Genomic DNA, 22,010 nt, shown 5'->3' on the forward strand with positions numbered 1-22,010 from the left:
ATGTGCGTGTGTCTGCGCGCGCCGTGTATGCGCGCGTATGTCGGAGAGCGTACGTCGGTATTATAGTGTACGCGATCGAGTCGGTGCACCTCTCGGCCGTGGGCACAAATCGGGAGTAAAATGGAAGCGGAATTTCGCTCCGAGGTTGAAGTCTGCCGTTGAAAACAGTGAACATGGGAAGGTCCAAGTTTCCCGGGAAGCCGCCAAAGACGGCTACCAGGAAACGGATCAAGGTGCTCGGCCAACCTAAGGCAGCGCAAAACGATCCGGTAACTGTCGCCGAGAACATCTACTACGGACTTTCCCTGTTCAACGAAACATTCGGTGACAACGACAAGGTGAGGGGAAAAGAAAAATTAACGCGTCGAGGCATCCGCCGCTACCGTCGTCCTTGTCGTTTTTTGGCGTTTTTGGCGTCGTTGTTGGCGTTGCCGAGGTCGGTGCGAGATGCGAGATCGACGGCGTCGCGTCGCGAACCCTAGCCTGTGTTCTCGCAGGTATCGCTGACGTTCGCCATCCGGCGAAGCGTCATCGAAAACACATACGGTGAATCTTGGCTTGGATACGTGAACTTTACGAGACGACGAACCTTGATATCGAATATCGCGTAGCGTGCGAGTTAACCTATCTATCTGAACGGCGGTCGACCGCGGTCGCGGAATGGCAGGTGCACGACGTCCGCAAATTTTTCCATGATAAATCATTTACTTCTCACTTTGGCATTGTCTCCCTTGTCCACGAATCGCGATTGAGCGATTTCTACACGTTTATCTGTGTAACCGTTTATAATTTCTATTGTGCTCCGATTTGTACATACAGATGTTATATTAGTGGCACGTATTTGCTAAATTTTCTTGTTTCATCATTTTTTCGTGTTAGAGAGAATGTAAAGTTGTCAGTTGTGTATATCAATTGAGTGTGAGATTTTACAATAAGCAAACTGTCATCTAGAGAAAGTAAATATAATTTAAAAGTCGTTTATTTACCTTCCAGATGAGAGTTTACGTAAATCTCTCACACATGCGCACACACACATTTGATGTATATATATATATATATATATATATATATATATATATAGGGTTAAGTAATTGTCAATTATAATCTGTCATTTTTAATATTTATATAAACATTTTTTCTTTATAGGAACATCCACCGTTCCATGGATTTAGCACTAAAGAAGCTAACCTTTCCGCATCTTATATAAAAACACAACAACACAATGCGGAAAAAACGACGGATAAATTATCCTCTGTTACAGTCAAAAATCTTGCATCAAATACGAAGAAAGACATTACCGATGTTAAAAATTCTCTTACAGATATCGAAAATAGTGACACAGAGAAGCCTGTTGATACAAATTCAAAACCGCTCCAAGATGTAAAAACAGTTACAAACCTGAATACAACAACTGCTACTATTACTACTACTACTACTACTACTATTAATACTACTACTACTACTACTACTATTGCTGCTGCTGCTGCTACTACTACTACTACTGCTGCTACTAAAGATACTCCAAAAATTCACAAAGCTAAAAAAGCTAAGAATTGCAAAAATATCAAGTTTACTAATTATTTGACAAATCCAGTGTTAAAATCAGTAAACAACATCTTGGATCAGCATCAAAGAACTAGACAGTTACGTAACAGTACAGCGAAAAGATTGCTTCAAAGGGCGAAATCTAATGGAAGTAACACACGCAACTTGGTATTGCATTCAGGGGAGAAATCCAGCACAGTAAGAAAATTTATTTTACCCGTTCGCAGTGTGCATTCATCGAGGGTTATAAAACCGAATAAGAGATTTATCGAAGAACTGGAAGAGATTTCTAATACAGAGCACAGCGAGAATGAAATTGGTACACAGGTGAAAAAGGCCAAATTAAATTTGGATAAGCTTAGCAACCGGGAATCAAAAGGAGATGTGGTTAGTAAGTCGTGTACAAAGTTTAAAGATAAAGAGGTAAAAAACAAGACAAAAAAAGTGATTGAGACTATAGACGCTTTTGATGCCGAGATTGTATCTCAGCAAGTGAAGCATGCGGAGAAATCAGCAGGTTCTGTTCAAAACGCACAAATATCAAAAACCACTCATAGAGAAGTAAAGAAATCCCACACTATATGGTATAAGAATAAAATATCAAATGATACATCCGACAACTCTAATAATAATCAGGAATGCTTACAAAACTCGAGTAGAGCGGCACAAACTATAAAATCAACAGTTCCCAGAAATCAGAAACAGATTTCTATTCCTACAAAAGTTCTTCCCGATTCTAATGTTCCAAACTTTGAGTCTTCCAGGGTTCAAACGAGATCAGGAACTCAAAATGAGATAGCGAGCGATTTAAATAATCCGACGAGCTTCGAAAGTGGTGCAGGATTATCGGAAGGTGACTGTACGAAGATCGAAGATGAGTCTGAAAATGATAACAAGACTGTGGTTAATGCGTTGAATAATTTTGAGACGGAAAGCAATTTATCCGAAAGCGAAAATGAGCACAATAATCATTCGGATAACGAGCAATCTGAATTCAGTGGAATAAAACTCAATGGAAAAGTGATATTGAGAAAAGCAAGATTGAAATTGGATAATAAATGCTTGGCTGGAACAGAAGGACCATTTTCAACGTCGAGCACCAGTAATACCGTGGGAGGAAGCACTAACTTAGGTAAATCAATTTTTCGTCCTGTAATAAATTTAGAGCTCTATATTTATTATGTTTATTATATAAATCGGAAGAGCATATCTACATATATGTATATAAAATTGTTTGTGCCCTTCAATTATAATCATATTATTTATTTTCAATGTTTTAGGATTAACAGGAACTATAAAATGCGGTGTTTGTGGCGCGGTACGATTTTATCGATTTGTGAAACAGGCGCGCAAGTTTGGTATAAACAGTTGCGAATCTTGCCGCAAGTTTATAAGCAAAATGATCAAGCGTCAAGCTTGCGCAAAATCCTCAAACAATGTTCTTCCTATTCTCCAGTGTCATAAAGGCGACGGTCTATGTTTAGTTCCGCCTGTTGTGAGGAGCCAGCAATGGAATCACATGAGATGCGTTTATAAAACAAGATGTCCGGCGTGTTGGTTAAAAATGTGTTTGAAATGTTACAACATTCCATTTGCTTTGAGGACAGGTTTAAACGCCTTGTTACCACCATTAATGAGAGACCCTCTAAGTATTTCCTTACCGCTCGGTCAAGACGAAGACGGTCAAGGACAAAAGTTGGGCTCGTGTAAACTCGCGTATTGGCCTTCGGAAGACAGTTCGGAACGAAATTTGTTCAAATCTGCGATGGATTGGAGAAATTTCGACATGGTACAAAATAAAACGAGTTATCAAAGTACCGGAGGCTTCCTCTATACAAAGATAGACAAATGTAAGAGAATTATAGTTTGCATTATATATGTTTTTTGGTTTGTTTGTTGATTAGCCCCCCCCCCCCTCCTCCCTCCACATATTTCGAGCACGTTTCGGACATGTTTATTTAAATTTATATAACAATTTTGTATTTTACAGTTGATTCCTCGATGAGTATATCGCCGAATAAGAAGCGAAGAAAAAATAATAGGATTAAAGTGAGAAGGAAAATTAAAAGTCCAGTGCTCGCTTCCTCTACCAATAGCCAGTATCCACAGCCTCTTAGGCAAAGGGTCGAATTGAAGGGACCGAGAGTAAAGCATGTTTGTCGAAGCGCCAGTGTCGCTCTTGGACAACCTATTGCAACTTTTTCAAGTGCAGACGCGAAAGAAGACAACGAACACGACAAAAACATTCCAAAATCGGCAAAAGAAACGGAGAAAATAGAAAAGAGAGACGAAGTGATGAAAGAGAAGGAAGTGCATAAGCATAATGAAGATAATAATTTAAATCTTAACGTTAATGCGACGCAACAATCTTATTCAAGAAGGGGAAAATCGCAACAGAGTGTATCAACAACATCTCATTTTCCAGTGGTAAAAGAGATATTCTTTTAAACACGACATATATGTATATATGCAGATGTTTTCTAACAAAAATATATTTTTAGACCGATATTTTCAGTTTGCTAATAAACAGAAAAAAAAGTTAAAAATATTTAAAGATAGCAAGAAACACAAAAATTATAAATTGTATATTTTATTTTGTGATAAATTAATTAAAGGTTTGATATTTTTTTGCTCTTTGCATATCATCTTTAGAAAAAATTTTTATGTATGCTGAAGCTTAATTTAACATTATTTTTATATTTTATGACTTTGTATAAACTGTCTGTTTATTACTTTAATTTAGTTTATTTAATTTAGTTTATTAAATTTAATTTAGTTTATTTGCGATGATTAAATATAAATGCTCATTTTGGCATACAGTGAATGATATTAAATTTTGAATTCTGCGAAATTATAATGATTTTAATGTAAACAATAATTATTGCAGATGTCTAAGGCAGCTACAGATGCCTTATATACAGTTTCCATAGATTTCTGGGAACAGTACGATCCTTCGGAAGTCGGAGCGAAAGGGTTTGCCCTTATCGGTTCTGAATTGTTTCACATACCTGCTATTTGTTATTTATGCGGGAGTGCCGGTAAAGAGCCGGTAAATAAATAATATTAATTGATCATTATGATAGATGAGTAATAATAAGGATATGTGTAATAATTATAAGTAACAGTATGTTATACATGTATAGCACATCGAAGATATCTGTCGACATAATGATCATCATTTTTCCGCAGTTAATCCACTGTCAATGCTGTTGCGAGCCATACCACGCCTTCTGTTTGGAACCCAGTGAATGGAATGCTTGCGCACAGCCAAACTGGTGTTGCCCCCGTTGTACAATATGTCAAGCCTGCCATCTCAGATCCGGTCCGAAATTGTCCTGCATCCGTTGTCGTCAGTCGTTTCACCATTCATGTTTGTCCAAGTCCGGTGTTAGTTCGAGATTGTACAGTCCTGATCGACCCTACGTTTGTCAAAGCTGTATCAAGTGCAAGAGCTGTGGTAGCGAAGGCGTCAACGTTCACGTAGGCAATTTACCTCTGTGCTCCATGTGCTTTAAGTTGAGACAGCAAGGCAATTATTGTCCCTTGTGTCAGAAATGTTACAACGAAAATGATTTTGACACGAAGGTAAATATACGTATTTATCAATTTTAGACGTAGAGTAAAGACTCTTATATAATAAATTTATGTCGTTTATTTCTAATAGTATCCAAGATTGTACGTTTCCAATTTGCATATTGAGATTGTATGCCTTCTTTTAGATGATGGAGTGTAACGAATGTTCTTACTGGGTACATGCCCGTTGCGAAGGCCTTTCGGATGAGCGTTACCAGATACTTAGTTACTTACCCGATTCGATTGAGTTTACGTGCAGCCAATGCTCCTCTAACGTAAACTCCGTCTGGAGGAATGCCATAGAAGCTGAGCTAAAGGCAGGTTTTATCAGCGTCATAAAATCCCTAAGTAAAAATCGCAAGATTTGCGTGGCTCTCAAGTGGAGTCCCAGGAAGGAATGTCTCTGCAGGCCGGTTTCAAGCGTGAGAGGATTCGAATTTCCCGGAGAGGACAAGAGCGAGACGAAAGAAAACGAGGAGTCGGAAGAGTGCAACGGTGACAAATCTACGGATACTGACTCGAGCTCGAATACCAATTCAAATATAAAATCCGATGCGAAAGAACATTTAACGGACGGTTCTGGTAGAAAAGGTCTGCGACGGCTGCGACAAAAATTTCATCTAAGAGAATGCTCGGTTAGGGTGAAGAATTGCGTTCCAAAAGATTCACAAGACATCGAGAGAAAAGATATGACGGAATCGTTAAACTCCTCAAACATTATGGAATGCCGCTGCTCCGAGCAACAAATCATCGCGAGACCTTCGGCTACTTTAATGTCGATAAAGCAAAAGGTAAATGGTAACGAGTACAAATCGCTATCGCAATTTTATTGCGATATGGAGCATGTGATCAACCGCGCTGATTCGAGGGATCTGACGGAGACTTATCACGAAATTTTGCAAGAGGTATTTCCCTGGTTTACTCCGAAAAATTTCAAAAACAACGATGACGACGACGATACATTAACACCTACCAAGGATATTAGCAGAGACTACACTACTCCTCTGACGACAAGGTTTGAGGATTCTATTCTAGAGATGTGGAAGGAGGAAGTGATAAAGGTGCCGAAAGCGATCGCGGCAAAAACGGCGAATTTATATAATATCCATGTCGAAGATAGTAGATCATGTTGTTTGTGCAAGGGTCTGAGCGACGGACAGGAGACAAAGGAGGGCAGATTGTTTTATTGCGGGCAAAATGAATGGGTGCACGCAAATTGTGTACTATGGTCGAACGAGGTGTTTGAGGAGATCGATGGCTCGTTGCAGAACGTTCACAGGGCTATTTCGAGAGGTCGTTTGATCCGTTGCACAGAATGCGGTAAGAAAGGCGCGAGTATCGGATGCTGCGCGAAGAACTGCAGCAACACCTTTCACTTTCCATGCGCGAGGAACATTGGAGTCGCTTTCAACGACGACAAAACAGTATTCTGTATTTTGCATTCGAATGATAATGCGCGCAAGTCACTGCAAAACGAGAACGAGTTTAGTTTGAAGCGACCGGTATACGTAGAGTTGGATCGTAAGAAGAAAAAGTACGCGGAACCTAATAAAGTTAAAATAATGATTGGCTCTCTGATAATTGACTGTCTGGGGACCATCGTTCCCGAATTCTCCGATACAACCGAAAAGATAATACCATGCGACTACAAATGCTCCAGGCTCTATTGGTCTACAGTGAATCCTTACAAGATTGTAAGATATTACATCAGGACTTATGTTCAGGTATACATGCCTGATATTACATCCGATATGGAAAATAACATCACCATCGATCACACCAAGGAGCAAGAAAGGGAACAAGTATCGGTAGATGCGCAGAGGGTCGATTACTTGGCCGTTAAACAGACCTTAGACACGCTCATCGATATCGTGTGCAGTAAAGAAGTTGACGAGAATTTGGCGGAACAAAGCAATACGGATCTTCTACCGCCTGAACTGAAGGAGGCCATATTTGAGGATTTACCGCACGATTTGTTAGACGGAATCTCCATGCAGGACATTTTCCCCAAAATGTCGTACGAGGATTTTTTAGCTATGGACTTGAAGAATGACGGTACTTTTATCGCGGATCTATTCAAGGACGATATGTTGCCGTCGGAGATTGAGGAGACGGTAAAACCTTCGGAGAGCAAGATCTCCAAGATGGATCCGTCTTTGCTGGAATTGGGAACACACAACGATCTCTGGTTGCGATTGGAGGCGAAGACCGCGGTTCAAGACCTCGTGGACGATCTATTCAACTCGAAGAGTCAGAAACGCGGCGGTAGAGAACTGAAACGATCCAAATCCGAGGTGATGTCGAATAATCCGCTGATTGTTGGCGGCCAGCGGCATCATCAGCGCTCCTGTAGCCTTACTTGGAGTTGTAAACTAGACAACACCTATGGCCCTAGCATAAAAAGACGGAAGTTACCCCGAAATCCATCCAGCACCAAGCCGAGTGAAACTGGCCTCATTGTATTAGATGCTCAAAACGAACGCACGTCCATGTTTCACGAACTGAGGATTCCGGAAAGTATTATGGTCACCGTAGGAAGAGGAAGTACACCAAACATATTATCCGATTCCGTGCGTGAGTTGAAGTACTGCATCGAAGATTCTGCTGGACTAAATTGCCGCGTATTGCCAACTAGAGACGAAGGAGCAAAGGAGCACAAAAGATTATTTTGGCATTCGAGACAGCAGCAACCGCGAATAGTGCAAGTAGATGGACCGGCTGATGCTAATAGCGCTAGCGAGTGCAGTTCGCCGGAATACAACGCCGAGGAGAAAAATCAATGCGCGGGTCTAAATCATATATCTGAATCGATTCCGCAATTGGACGGCATCAACGACGACGAACACACGTCCGAGTGCGAATCGAACGTGGAGAAGGATTTTGATTTATATGCACGCTCTCCAAATTTTTTACACTCGAAGCGTATCCTCGGCTTCATTAGATCGCATGTCTCGAGTAATGTCGGCGACAAGTTGCAAAAGGCGAGGAGCGGCAGCAGTAATCACGTGATTGCTCCTAGCAGATGCAACACTTTGCAGTACGAAACGGGAACTTTGTTCAAGAAGAATCTCAAGTTGAATCTGCAAATTCCTCAAGTGGACGGCGCGGGCGACATCTCGAGCGACGACGAATGCGTTTCGTCGCAGCATGTCTCTGCAGCAAGAATGATTCATACCCCGTATGAATCACCGCCATTCGAGCACCACATCGATCGACCTGTCACCTGCAAAAGATGCTGCTGCACGTATCGCACCCAGGATAGTTACAACCGACATTTAACCAACTGTGACATCGTGATTACCAGCGACAGCGATTCTGAGACCGTGGACAATAAGGCATCGCCAGAGTCGAGATTCTCGCCGAGCCTGGGTTCGCCGCAGTTTATCACGCTTTCGCCATCCGAAGGTCGCACTCTGACAACCGATTATACAGACATCCAGGCGACGTCACCCATCGAGGCATCTGTGCCATCGCCTCGTCCGAGCATCCAGATCGAACCGATCGCTCAGGCGATCATTACGCCGCAGATCCATACGGCACACGCGACGGTCGAGACGGTGCATCAGACAGTATTAACGTCCAATGACGTGATTGTGCAGACCCAGTACACCCGCAGAACTACCACCTTGCCGAATGCAACAGTATTACCTCCTCAGGAGAGCACGGTGCAGATAACGGAGATTACAGATCCACCATCCATCTCCAGCGATTCCAATGTTACGATGCATGGTATAGTAAATACGCCAATGAGTTCGCCGGACAGCACGAGTTCGCAGACTGTTCCCAGTCCGGAGATGTCGCCTAACTTGTCATCCACGGTCATCCAGACCGCTCACGAATCCGCACAGGCGAACGCGCAGGCAATTTCTCGAGCTTCCTCCAAATCGAAAAATCCACGGATAACCAAGCCCAGGACTAAGAATGTCAAGTCGCAACAGCAGCAACAACAACAACAGCAGCAGCAGCAGCATATCCTGAAAAACGTTGTACAAGCGCAGCACAATGTCGCGCACACTAGATTTCAGCCGACGACGATGCAGAGCGGTCATCCACCAGCGATCATCCAGCTGCAACAGACCGCCCAAAGACCGACGGTGATTCTTCAACAAGTGGCATCACCGGGAATCGTGTCCGCTTACGTAGAAACGCTGCAACAACAGTCGGGTCAAAACTTGCAGTACATCACGACAATTGGCGGTGGGCAGCACGAGGCCAGCTTTAAGCCGCAATTAATCGCCACGAATTCTCTGTTACCGAGCACCACCTATATACAAGCGCCGTCCGGTGACAATCTATTGACGCTGCAAAATGGCGGTATATCGATACTGCCGAGTGTGCAGATCGCACCGACACAGCCTACAGTGCTAGGAACTATCATACAGCAACAACCTAGCGCGATTCAGTGCGGCGTTATATCGTCGGAACAATTGCTGCTGAGTTCTACGCCCACGCTGGAAATGTTCACCGATCCAACCGGCGGTATGTTTGTGTCGAATCAACCGATGTACTATGGTCTAGAAACAATTGTCAGCAATACGGTAATGTCGTCTAGCCAGTTTATGGCGGGCGCGGTGCCACAAGTGTTGGCCAGCAGTTATCAAACAACGACTCAGGTGTTTCAAGCGTCCAAACTGATGGAGCCTATCGTGGACATGCAAGCTGTACCTACAGTAACGACGGTGCAGGCTGTACAAAATGTATCAGGCGTTCCAAACGTGTCCGGCGTGCCAAACATTGCCGGTGTACCAAACGTTGCAAGTGTGAGTGGTATATCGGCGGTGCCTAACAGTTACGTGGTAGTGAATCAACAGGCACCGCCGCCGGCACCGACATCGTTACCACCGCCACCGGTACCGGCATCGTTACCACCGCCATTGGTACCGGCATCGTTACCACCACCACCACCCCCGCCGCTGCCACCACCACCACCATCAATACCACCACCATCAATACCACCACCACCATCACCACCACCACCACCACCACCACCACCACCACCACCACCACCACCACCACCACCACCACCACCACCACCACCACCACCACCACCACCACCATCATCATCATTATCACTACCACCAGCTCCACCACCACCATCGTTAGTACCAATATCGGTGCTGACACCAGTAACAGTCCCAACCCCAGCTTCGATATCGTCACCACAAGTGAAAACGATTGCGACACTGCCACAAATCAACATATCCGTCGCGACCCAAGAGCGAGCATTCAGTGGCGTCACACCATGCAATGCCGTATCACCGATATCGTGTCAAAACGCGGCCATCGAACAATCGATGACGACAGTTCAAGTAGCGGACGTGTGTCCGCTGAACGTACATACTACCATCGTTGCTGCGACGTCGTCCGCAAAGCTGTCACCTTCGCTGCCGCCGCACACGATGCCGACGATACCTCGCGTTGCAGTACGACCCAATCCGGTCGCGCAAGTAAATCACGGATCCGCTTGGAAAATCACCGAGCATATGTTCGAACAACCGATGAGTAACAGCGTGCGACCGTACTTCGATTCGAAACACGTGTCAGAGAATACCAGCATGATCAAATCGAGCATATCATCGTCCAAGATACCGCCTCTACCGAATCATTATATTATCGCGCAAAGGAATACAATTGTAAATAATAAGCTAAATTACGATATAAATAATGTTCATAAGAGCTGCGGTACCGTTGTACCGAGTACCAACTGCATCGTGAACGGGACCGTAAACAGTAACAACTCGATCGTCAACGTTAACTCTATGCAGAACAAGATATCGATGCCAACGAGCAATAACATACCAACTAGTCGACCGATGAACAGAGTATTGCCGATGCAAGCGGTGACACCGAAACAGGATCCGGTCAAGAAGGAGAATTTGGCAATTGAAGAACCCACGAAACCAGTGTTCAAGCCGGCCGAGCCAGAAATCGCGGAATCAAAGAAGGAAATTATCGAGGAGATTACACCGATCAAAAAATCTGAGGCCACGCTCAATATCAAAGACGGTATCAAATTGAACACGGAGACCATAGAAAAGGTAAAAGAGAATCTCAAACTGGAGCTCGACAAGGAGAAGCTGCAAAATACGTCGTTAAAGATAGTGCTACAGAAACAGCTGCAAGATGGTTCTTACAAGATCACACGCAACATGAAGGCAGCAGTTAGTCAGAGCAAGAAAGTATCACCGCAAGTGACATCCGTGGAGATACTACCATCAAAGCAGGTGCCTCAGATCGCGTCGCTGCAATTGCTACCGATCAAAACATTCACGCTCAAAACGAATAAAGTCGATGATAAGGTAAAGCCCAAGATTGATGCAAAGATAAACCTACTCAAGTCGCCACCCATCGCTGTCAAGAAACCCAGAATAGTGACAAAGTCAATCAGACCGGTGCGAAATAGTCTGCAGCAGAATCCGCATCAAAAGAATTTCGTAAAGGGACCGATTTTAATGTACGAAATCAAGTCTCAGGATGGCTTCACCCATACCGCTTCGTCCATGGCTGAGGTCTGGGAGACGGTGTATCAGGCGGTACAAAACGCTCGCAAAGCTCACAACTTGCCCCCTCTACCTCACAACCCCTTGTCCGAGGGTCTCGGTTTGGAGAACAACGCGACTGTCTATCTGGTCGAACAACTGCCGGGAGTCAACCGATGTAGCAAATACAAACCCAAGTTTCACATCCCACCGCCGCCGAAATCTGGCGAGATAGAAAATGAATTGCCGGCAGCCTGTGACAATGGGGCAGTTCGAGCGGAACCGTTCAAGGGCCGGAAGGTGCACGACATGTTCAGTTGGTTAGCATCGCAGCACAGACAACAGCCGAAAATGATTGCTATATCAGAGGCAGAGTCCAGGTAAAATTCATTGAGTATTATATACTCGATAGTATTATAGATTAACATTGAAAATTATACATTTTATATTACGATTAAAGATTAAATGATTAAATTGCAATCGTAGAATTAAATGGTTGAGAAAAATATATATAAATTTTATGCATTTGCTAATAATATTAACAATATTTACTTAAGGGGGGGGGGGAGAGAGAGAGAGAGAGAATTGTTATTACATTATTATACATTGAATATCATTCTTTTTCAGACGAGTCGCGAGTACAAATTTGCCCATGGCAATGCGTTTTAGAATACTTAAAGAAACGTCAAAAAAATCTGTCGGTGTATACCATTCTCACATCCATGGTAGAGGATTATTTTGTTTGAGAGATATCGAGGCTGGCGAAATGGTCATTGAATATGCTGGTGAGGTAAGGATGGAGAGAAGTACACATCTTGATATTTAATATATCAAAATAGTTATTAAATTTACCAGGTATTAATTAATATCGAAATTATTAATAATTCTCAGGTTATTCGATCTTCCTTGACGGACAAGAGAGAAAAGTACTATGACAGTAAAAACATAGGTTGTTACATGTTTAAAATCGACGATCATCTAGTTGTTGATGCCACTATGAAAGGGAACGCAGCTAGGTTTATTAATCATTCGTGCGAGGTACGATTTCTTTCTTTTAATTTTCGCCAAGAATTAGGCTGATAATATAAGAAAAATGTATTCCAATATTTCATTAATTTTATATAATTATATATATAATTATATATATATATATATATATATATATATATATATATATATATACACATACACACGGTATATATAATCATTTTAATTATATTGACATATGACATAATAGTCACACTAATGATTTACAGATATTAAAATTCTCGCAATAATAGCAATATGTATTAAATGTGTTATATATTACAGCCAAACTGTTACTCGCGAGTAGTGGATATTCTAGGGAAGAAACATATACTGATCTTTGCTCTTCGTCGCATCATTCAAGGGGAAGAATTGACGTATGACTACAAATTCCCATTTGAGGACATCAAGATCCCATGTACTTGCGGTTCTCGCAGATGTCGCAAATACCTCAATTGAGACTGCGTATATACAGCTTATTCTTAAGCAGCAGACCGATGACAGAGATGCAAAATATGTGCTATAATTGCGAGCGCGTGTATGCACGTTTTCGAATTTTATTGAATGTTGTTCATTTTACTCATCATCAAACTATTTTCAGAGATTGCAGCTTTTTATTACTATAAAAGAATACATAGATTACATATACACTCTAAATATTAGAAGGCCAGATATAATATACACGAAGCACACAGTGGTACGATAATGTTATTTTAGACAGCTACGTTTTCGTGTTATTTTTTTTTTTCAATGGGGTATATATATATACATACATACATACATACACAATACATGTGTGTGTGTGTGTGTGTGCGCGCGCCCGCGTGTGGGGGGGGAGTATGTATGTATATTATATATATATATATATATATATATATATATATGTATGTATATATATGTATATACACGTATATCTATAGCAATAAACCATTGGAATATGCCCCGCTTTCGTATCCGACAAAGTCGTGCGTGTACTAATGCGCTTCAGACTTTTGAAAGTGTTATTTTATTCACGCCTGTGTGTGCTGCTTTCTCGCGCACGACTTTTAGATTCCACCTATTATCTACTATTGAGGCTTAAGTGTACAAGTTATCTTACACTTTACACTAAATGCGAGTGCTTCTTAGTTTGCATAATTTTTATACATCTCGTATGAGAGACAAACGTCTCTCGATGGTTTGATTGAATTTAAAAATTCTTTCCCTTGGACGAACATATCGCAAAGATAAAAACAGATTGTGGCGCGCACGAGCACGAAAAAAAAGCAGTAAATTTTTGAGCATTACAGCTTTCACAAATCGAATTATCGTTTCTTTTCCTCGAGATTAACGTGATATATAAACATAGTGTACAAACAATCTTATCAAGTACGTAGATAATATCTGCGATAATTGTACATTTTAATAACTTGTAAATTTTTTAAATTTAGTGTACAGTGTATGACTAACTTTGTGACATTTCATGTCCTGTGGCTGTAGGGCCAGATTTCAAATGTTTTTGTAAAATATGTAATTGTTAGATTAGATATATCGTCTTTGATGTAAGTATAGCAAACCAGTTTTAACTTAAGTTAGGAATGTAGGCATTAAGGAGAGAGATACAGAATGGCAAGCGAGAACAGTCTCCTATAGCAAGGATATTGTTCGAAGGTGTACCTACTTTGGCAGATATTGATATAATTTTGTGTTTTATTATTTGCACAGCGATATGATTCACGAAAGAAAAAAATATTCTCTTTCCTAAAATTAATTTCAATAGAAACTCAATACTTTTCTTTATATATATATATATATATATATATATATATATATGTGTATATATACATTTTTAGATATTGCATCTATATATTTGTGCTTCCACCTTGCCAAAAGTACGATCATTGATTTTATCATCTGAATTCTGAGAGCCGGTTCGAACGGTACATAATCTATATTAAGAGGAATATGACATTTTTTATTTAACAAATATCTTCGAAAGAGAAAACGCTGATATATACAAAGATATTTTTAAGAATTTCTATCGAAAAATTGATTTGTTTATTCAGTTCGATCAAGATTACGCATTGTTTGCGATAAACGCCTTCGGAAATGCGCCCGGTGAACGTTTGTGATATTTTTTCATAATAGGAAATATTTGAGATGCTTTTATATAGGAGAATATACATACATTTTACTCTTTTACGGATACATACACATTACATATATGTATACATTTTGGGTGTATATATGTATAGGTATATGCACTAGCGGATCCTGACGTCGATAATGGGGGGGTTTTGCAAAAATATTTTATTTAATATTTTTGGTTTCATGATTAGCTTTTATTCCAGCATCAACGACGTCGATAGCTCTTTAATGTTTGTTTTTCTTATATTTTTTAAACAAATTGAGCAAAACTGTTTTTTTTTATTTCCAAGGGGGGTTTTAAATTCCCCCCCCCCCCCCGGATCCACTAGTGGGTATATGTAATGTATTCTGTATCAATACCCTTTTATAAAGTCCAATTTTGCCTTACTTTTGATAGGTATTGGTGTACCTATGCTTTCACATGCCCGGTGATAGTTATAAATCTATATATATTTATGCGAAAATGATATTTTATATTGGAAACTAACACAATCCCCGAAACGTTCTAGAGACAACTTTACGATCATGTATTCTAGCGTGAATAATCAATTTCTGCCGAGGTGGTTGTCCCTTAAATTTTGGTGCTCCATGGACACCGTTAAGTGCACTTTTTATGAAAAAAAATGGCCTAGAGTAAGAGATAGTAGATTGCGGAAGTGTTTGATAATAATAAGAAATGCGTTATACGAAGAATATTAAGCGCGAATTATTTAAAGAGGTAAATAATATAAATGGAAATGAAAATGAGATGGCAGAAACATTATTTGAGTACGCGAATAATCGTCAGACGTGCTACGATTTTAATCGGCCTGGTTTGGTACAAAGCGCGTATGCTGAGTTGTAAAAAGTTATAAAAATAAGGGAAAACGGAAACTCGTTCTGGTCACGTGAAATTGCCATTTTTTTTAAGTATTTTGCGATTTCTTTTTATTATATTATAATTACCAATAATTTTAATAACTATTATTGGAAAATAAATATTGTTAATATAATGATAATTAATTTTAATCTGTATATGAAAAGAGAGTAATACGACTAGTAAGAAAGATAACTTACTTGAAAATATAACAATGTTAGATATTTTATTGATATTTATTGATTATAAACGACGGTATTAGGGTTGACGGAAAAAAAATACTAACGTAAACTGAACGATTTACGATCAATGGTACTCACTATACCGACATAGACACAAAGATCAAGTTTTTTTTTAGCTAACGTGTAAATTTTAATTCTTACTACGTTATGCTACAGACATCAAAAGTATTTTGGGCTTTACAAAATGTATAAGCATGCATACTGTGTAACCCGACTTTACATCGTTACGTATTATGATTGTAAACTGTAGGCTATCTATGCAATTTCATTTCTACATTCACACAAATAGAGATTCTTAAATTCTACATTGTCTCATTATATCTATATTACCACTTTTGTAAAATGATTACTTTGGCAACAGAAAAAGTATGTTTGAACGTGTGTGTTTTATTAGCGGGACACGAAAAACGAAAGAGAAAACAAAATTCTATCTATCTCCTGAGATAATCTTTCCTTAACGAATTCAGAGTATCTGTTCGAGTATCTAAAAGGTGCTTTCTGGAACAACATTTTCTCTATGTCTTTTTAAACTACTCCTTAAATCTTAAACTATTATGAAGAGAGAGAGAGAGAGAGAGAGAGAGAGAGAGAGAGAGAATGCGCACGAGTCTTCTCATAATTATGCATCTAGACTTTATTATTACTAATAATATTATTTTATTATATATATATATAAATATAATTATTAATTATAATCTACATACACTTTATAAAGGGGAAAAAGAAAAAGAGAGAAAGCATAATACATCACTACTCAAGTCACTCGTATATTTGAGCACATTGAGCACCGTTTGTTCACTACATCCATCAGCACCTTTCAAAAAATAACGTTACGTGTAAAAACAAAGAACATCCGAAAAAACGATACGATGAATAAACGTATAGAGAGTTTAACAATAGTAAACAAAATACTAATGTATAGATGTAATAGGTAGATTGTTTCTCTTTTACGCATGTTTCACTTCTCGACAGACGAACTCGCTCCGAACAATGGTTCGAATAGATCTTACGTCTCGGTGTTGCGTTAAAATCGAGTAATTAAATTTTTTCGCGGAAATGTGACGATTACGTGACGTGTATTTCAGCGTATCGTCATATTGATTACGACCGATTTCGCAACCGGCGATTTCGTCTCTCTGTGTGCTTTTTAGATCTCTTTAGAAGGGAGGAAAAAAGAAAAAGATTAAAAATTATTCTTACAATTTAAGAAATTTAAATAAAAAGAGAGAAAAATTTTCAAAGGAATGTAAAACGCTTCTTAAGATGTGTATAAAACTCCTATTCTAACGTTTAAACAAAGTATAGAGTTTTGAAATATTGTATAATTGTTTAAAAGAGAAAAGAAAGAAGAGATAAATTACACAATAATTGATAAAAAAAAACTCGACGACGTATAAAAGAGAAAAAAAATTGAAAAAATTGTCTGTGATTATCAGTCATAATAATCTTTAGGTCGACATATTTTTTAGAGAATATTTTTTAGGAAATTACTAAATTTATGATATATCCCTATTATTGATATGATATTGGATCAGATACGCTACGCGTGCATAATAATATTAAAAGTAAAATTGAGAAAAAAAAGATGAACTGTAAAAGTTGCAAACTGTTTAAATAGAGTTAAAAAATAATAGTTGAGATTCGATGGCTGTTGTGTAAAATATTCAGTGTTTGGACAAATAATTATTAAAAACTATTTATAACTAATATCGAAGTACAGTAATATTATTATATTGCATATTACAGTAGCGTTTTTATCCCTTCTTGTGTTTGCGTATTTATGATGGATATAAGTAGAGGGAGTGGGAGGGAGAGAGAGAGAGAGAGAAAGAATTTCGGTAAATAGGCCCAAAACTTATTGTGAATCTTGCAATTAATGCGACAAATGAACGAACCAAGTTGCGGAATCGAATCGAGCAAACGATGGGAGGGACAGGGGGCATTTGCCACACGTTTTTTGCGTGTAAATTGTCGTTATCGATGCATCTACTTATCGTAGAGAACTTGTCAAGTTTAATCGTAATATCTGCATTAACCAGAAAAGATACCGCATAGAAAACACATAGCCGCTTTCATCACAGACACACAACATATATACACGATACAAATATACACACACACACACACAGAAATATTCCCATGTTTTGTAATTAAATGTTTTGTTAGTATATTATACGAGAAATTAACAAAATAAAAACACAAGTGGAAATATGAGAGAAACGTGTGTATGTTGTGCATTTTGCCATACACGCAACGTATTTCCTTTTCTTTTTCTATAAGAATAACCATTTTGGCAAATATATCGAGCCATCGATCTGTCTTTTAGTTTCTTTTTTTTTTTTTAAACCGCACGTGTGTGGTCCGTGCGTAAATTAAAATTGCAATCGCATACGTAAACAAGAATTTGTATGCCGAGCGAAATGTCAATTCCCTTATAACACGACAGGTTTCTCAAAAATGTACGCAAATGAAGGAAAATGTAACCGCACACACGTATTAGTCATTTAATTATCACGTAGAGGATAGAGGCTCTGTTTTTTAGGATCCGAGAAAACTTTTCCGATTTTTAATGTGTTTATTCATCTCTTTTGAAATATTTTTTAAAATTATTTTTTTGTTTACGTTAAATCTCTTTTGCTGTAATCTCTTTATTTCTTGAGCGAAACTAGTACGATTGTTAAAAAAAATAAAAAGAATAGTAGAATTTTAATTAATAATTGAGACGTAGCGAAAAGTCTCTAACAAATCTCCTGCGTTAGATGAATGATATGATGAAAGCTATATAAAATAGTAGAAAAAAATTGATTAAAACTATATCTTCTTGTGTATTTGTTTTCTATATAAATTAGCTTCTATTTTTCTTAAATTATTCTTAGAATCATCACATAGTATTGACGACAAAAAAAAACAAATAAAAACGTCATTAAATTCTGAATTGTATGCTTTGATTATGCGAGAATCACTCTCGAGGAACATGTATCTCGAAATGCTTATATTCTCTCGATTATTCTTTGATGATTGCGGCACCGGTGTCTTTCGCTATGAAAAATCTCACGGCCTTGCGAGTCCGAATCTCGTAATTTAATTTAATTTAAAATATCGTGCAATTAGAGTCGCAAAGTTTGTCCGAGAGAGCGCAATGAAGATCAGCCGCGGCGTGTATTGTTTCAATGCCTGTGGTCGCATCGTGTGAGTATCACACTTTTTCCGCGTGTGAAAATTCATTTGTATAGCCTTTCGTACATTATTCCGTACGGTGTAGAGTTATACACCGATACACGCAAAGGATGCGCATTGTCGTAAACGATGAATCACGACGGACGCGATGCGTGCGAACAATGCGTTTACGCACAGCGATATGTTTGGAAAAACTGTAAACTTATCCTACTACAGCATTGGTATGTATATGTACACATGTTCTACATTTCTGCATTTGTGTTTAACGTTACGTAATTTATACTTTTACGTTACTGCGCGTCGACGCGAGTTACCGATTCAATGGAATCACACTGCCAGTTTCGACGATGATGCGTTTACACACGTAACATATAAAATTCAACTTTCTTACTCGCTTATAGAATAGATCAGAAATCTAATCGGGTATAAAAGGGAAGAGTGCAGAAATTGTAGTGACTTGATAAAAATTATTCTCGCGCTATGGACGAAACTAAATCGATACATCTTTCTTTTTGCTTCTCATTTTCGAATCAATGCTTTAATTTCGAAAATATACTTGTATTCTTTCATACGAATCATACGCTATCGTTTGTTTCATCGAGTTTTCAAAGCTATATATGTATGTATATATATATATATATATATATATATATATATATATATATATATATATAATTGATAAGTTTCTATTTTCAAACTGATGAAATCTACGAACGCTCATCCACGAACCGGTCCATTTATAAATCGCTAGGTTCATGAATTCTCGCCTGTAATATCTCCCTGCATTCCTCGACCCCTCTTTGTCTGTCTCGCTCTCTTTTTGATTCTGGCAACCGGACAGCTGGAATCGGCCAAATTACGCCGCCGACCGAGACGAGGAATACGCACGCGGGTGTAGCCTGTAGCGTTCACGTAACACGCATAGTGCGAGCAAGCGTGCCAAAGGTATCCTCTCATTTTTCTCTCGTTGGGCGCGCAATTGCCCGTTCTTCGTTCTTACGTCACGTTCGTTCTCTTCGTACTCGTTCGAAAGCGCGCGGCGGCCGCGCACATTTGTTTCCGCGGAACCAGTGAATAACCTCTCTCGGCAGAATTCGTCCTCACACGCGGATGTACGTACGTGCACGAGCGCCCAGGATCTGCTCCTCTCTCTCTTCATCGTTGCGCACCGCTGCGCGTTTTCTCCTACGGATTTCAAGAAAGCCATATGACTCCTACTCCTACTACCTTTGGCCGTCCTCGTTCCACCTTTGGAGCGAGCAGCGAACGCGCTCCGCTTGGCTCCGCTTGACACAACGCGTGTTCTTCTCGGTAACGCGCGAGAGGCCGCGTGTACCCCTCCCTCTCTTCGACCTTCCTCTGGGCGGCTCTGTCCGCCTGCCTGGCCAGCCTCTCTTCTTGTTCACTCTCCTTCGTCTCCCACAATGTACGTTCGTATGTATGTACATACATACGTACATTCAGGAACGTGACAGGCACTCGTTCCCGAAAGAATTTCCTGCGTAGCGCTTCCTTCCTTCGCTTCATCTCGATTTATTGAAACTGACACATTTATGGAGAGATGATGCGATATAATGTAATATTGCGATATATTAATGATTGAAAAGGGCGAAATTTAGATAGGCATTTTTAAAAATTGCGTTCATTTAACTCAATTTACCGATACTTTTAGGTATTTGTGAATTTTCAGTTAATTTTCGTTTGCTTTGTGTTCGCGTGTTAAAAATTATTAAGGGGATTTTTCTTTTATTATTATTAAAGCAAAGGAGATATTTTTGTAGCAAAAGGATATTCAATGCGCGTATATGACAAAATGCGCGCGCGCAAATTGTAGTAGTAAAAAATGAAAATACGCAATACGTCACATATGTATAATACAACGTACCACTAGTGGATCCTGGGGGGGGGAGGGTTAAAATCCCCCCCTTGCAAATTAAAAGAAACAGTTGTTGAATTTGTTTAAAAATATATAATAAAAATATAAAATAAATAAGTAAAGAAAAACAAACGTTAAAGAGCTATCGATGTCGTTGATCCTGGAATAAAAACTAATCATGAAACCAAAAATATTAAATAAAATAATTTTGCAAAACCCCCTCCATTATCGACGTCAGGATCCGCTAGTGCAACGTACACTATGGAAATTATCTGTTCTCTCTTGCACGAGTTTACATACATATATTGGTAATGAAAATGTACACTTGTAACAAAATAGTATTCATGCAGTGGACATAAAATCCATATACGTTACTGTTTTGCGAGCGACAAAGTGTTAGTCACCTCAAGGACGTTCGTTGTAATTGGGATAGGTCGGACGGAACCATCGACGTGCAACAAAGGAAGAAGGCTGCGCGCGGCGTGGTAAAGTGGAAGAGCGGCGACCGCGACAAAGAAGAAACAGCGAGAGAGAAAGAGAGAGAGGACGATCGTGCGCTTCAAGATATAGTAGAAACGTATATTGTGGAAGAGCGTGAAAGGAGAAAAAGAGAGGGCATCGAGTGACCGACAGAGAGTACATACGAAAAAAAAACCGCTCACGTACGCGCGAGAAAGAGAGAGGTTAGTTGGACTTGGTTTCGACATAGAAAAGAAACGCGCTCGCGCGCGACAGAGTGCGAGAGAAAGACACGCGAAATGCGAGCAAACGCAGCGACAAGGACAACGAATGAAAGAATGGAGAGCGAGCCGAGTATATAAGAGAGAGAGAGAGAGAGAGAGAGAGAGAGAGAGAGAGAGAGAGAGAGAGAGAGAGAGAGAGAGAGAGAGAGAGAGAGAGAGAGAGAGAGAGAGAGAGAGAGAGAGACGGTAAACACGAGAGAGATTGAGCTCGATCGTACGCGTTGGAGGGGGAAGTGAGCGCGGTCGAGAGAGGGGGAAGCGAACGGGGAGAGCTCGCGCCGGTGCCGTGAGTCTCTGTAAATGGCGCCTAGCCGCGAGCGTCGACACGTCACGGATTCCTCTCTCTTTCTCTCTCTCACTTGTTCT

General features: G+C 39.8%; 1 protein-coding gene across 2 annotated transcripts; it reads left to right on the forward strand.

The window, feature by feature from the left end:
* Positions 1-23: 23 nt before the first annotated feature.
* Positions 24-18,645, forward strand: Trx (histone lysine N-methyltransferase trithorax). 2 transcript variants are annotated; one of them, XM_083045002.1, is made up of 10 exons: positions 24-269; positions 1,147-2,677; positions 2,826-3,395; positions 3,536-3,972; positions 4,433-4,594; positions 4,735-5,130; positions 5,265-11,977; positions 12,225-12,387; positions 12,489-12,635; positions 12,909-18,645. In XM_083045002.1, the coding sequence occupies exons 1-10, from the start codon at positions 174-176 to the stop codon at positions 13,080-13,082; spliced, it is 10,389 nt and encodes a 3,462-aa protein (XP_082901128.1). In that variant the 5' UTR covers positions 24-173; the 3' UTR covers positions 13,083-18,645. The 2 variants fall into 2 exon arrangements, with proteins under 2 accessions (XP_082901128.1, XP_082901120.1); XM_083044994.1 differs by having other exon boundaries at positions 24-338; positions 12,909-18,644.
* Positions 18,646-22,010: the final 3,365 nt, after the last annotated feature.

This window comes from Prenolepis imparis, unplaced genomic scaffold (genome assembly GCF_030444845.1).
Source record: "Prenolepis imparis isolate NDT839.2.m4 unplaced genomic scaffold, iyPreImpa1.0 SCAF_1, whole genome shotgun sequence".
In the NCBI taxonomy this organism is placed as follows: Eukaryota; Metazoa; Arthropoda; class Insecta; order Hymenoptera; family Formicidae; genus Prenolepis; species Prenolepis imparis.

Excerpts from the sequence above, each read along its gene's own strand:
- Trx (XM_083044994.1), top strand. The coding sequence starts at position 174 with ATGGGAAGGTCCAAGTTTCCCGGGAAGCCGCCAAAGACGGCTACCAGG. Across the intron at positions 339-1,146 it reads CATTCGGTGACAACGACAAG|GAACATCCACCGTTCCATGG; the intron begins GTGAGGGGAAAA and ends TTTTCTTTATAG. Across the intron at positions 12,388-12,488 it reads TCATTGAATATGCTGGTGAG|GTTATTCGATCTTCCTTGAC; the intron begins GTAAGGATGGAG and ends AATAATTCTCAG.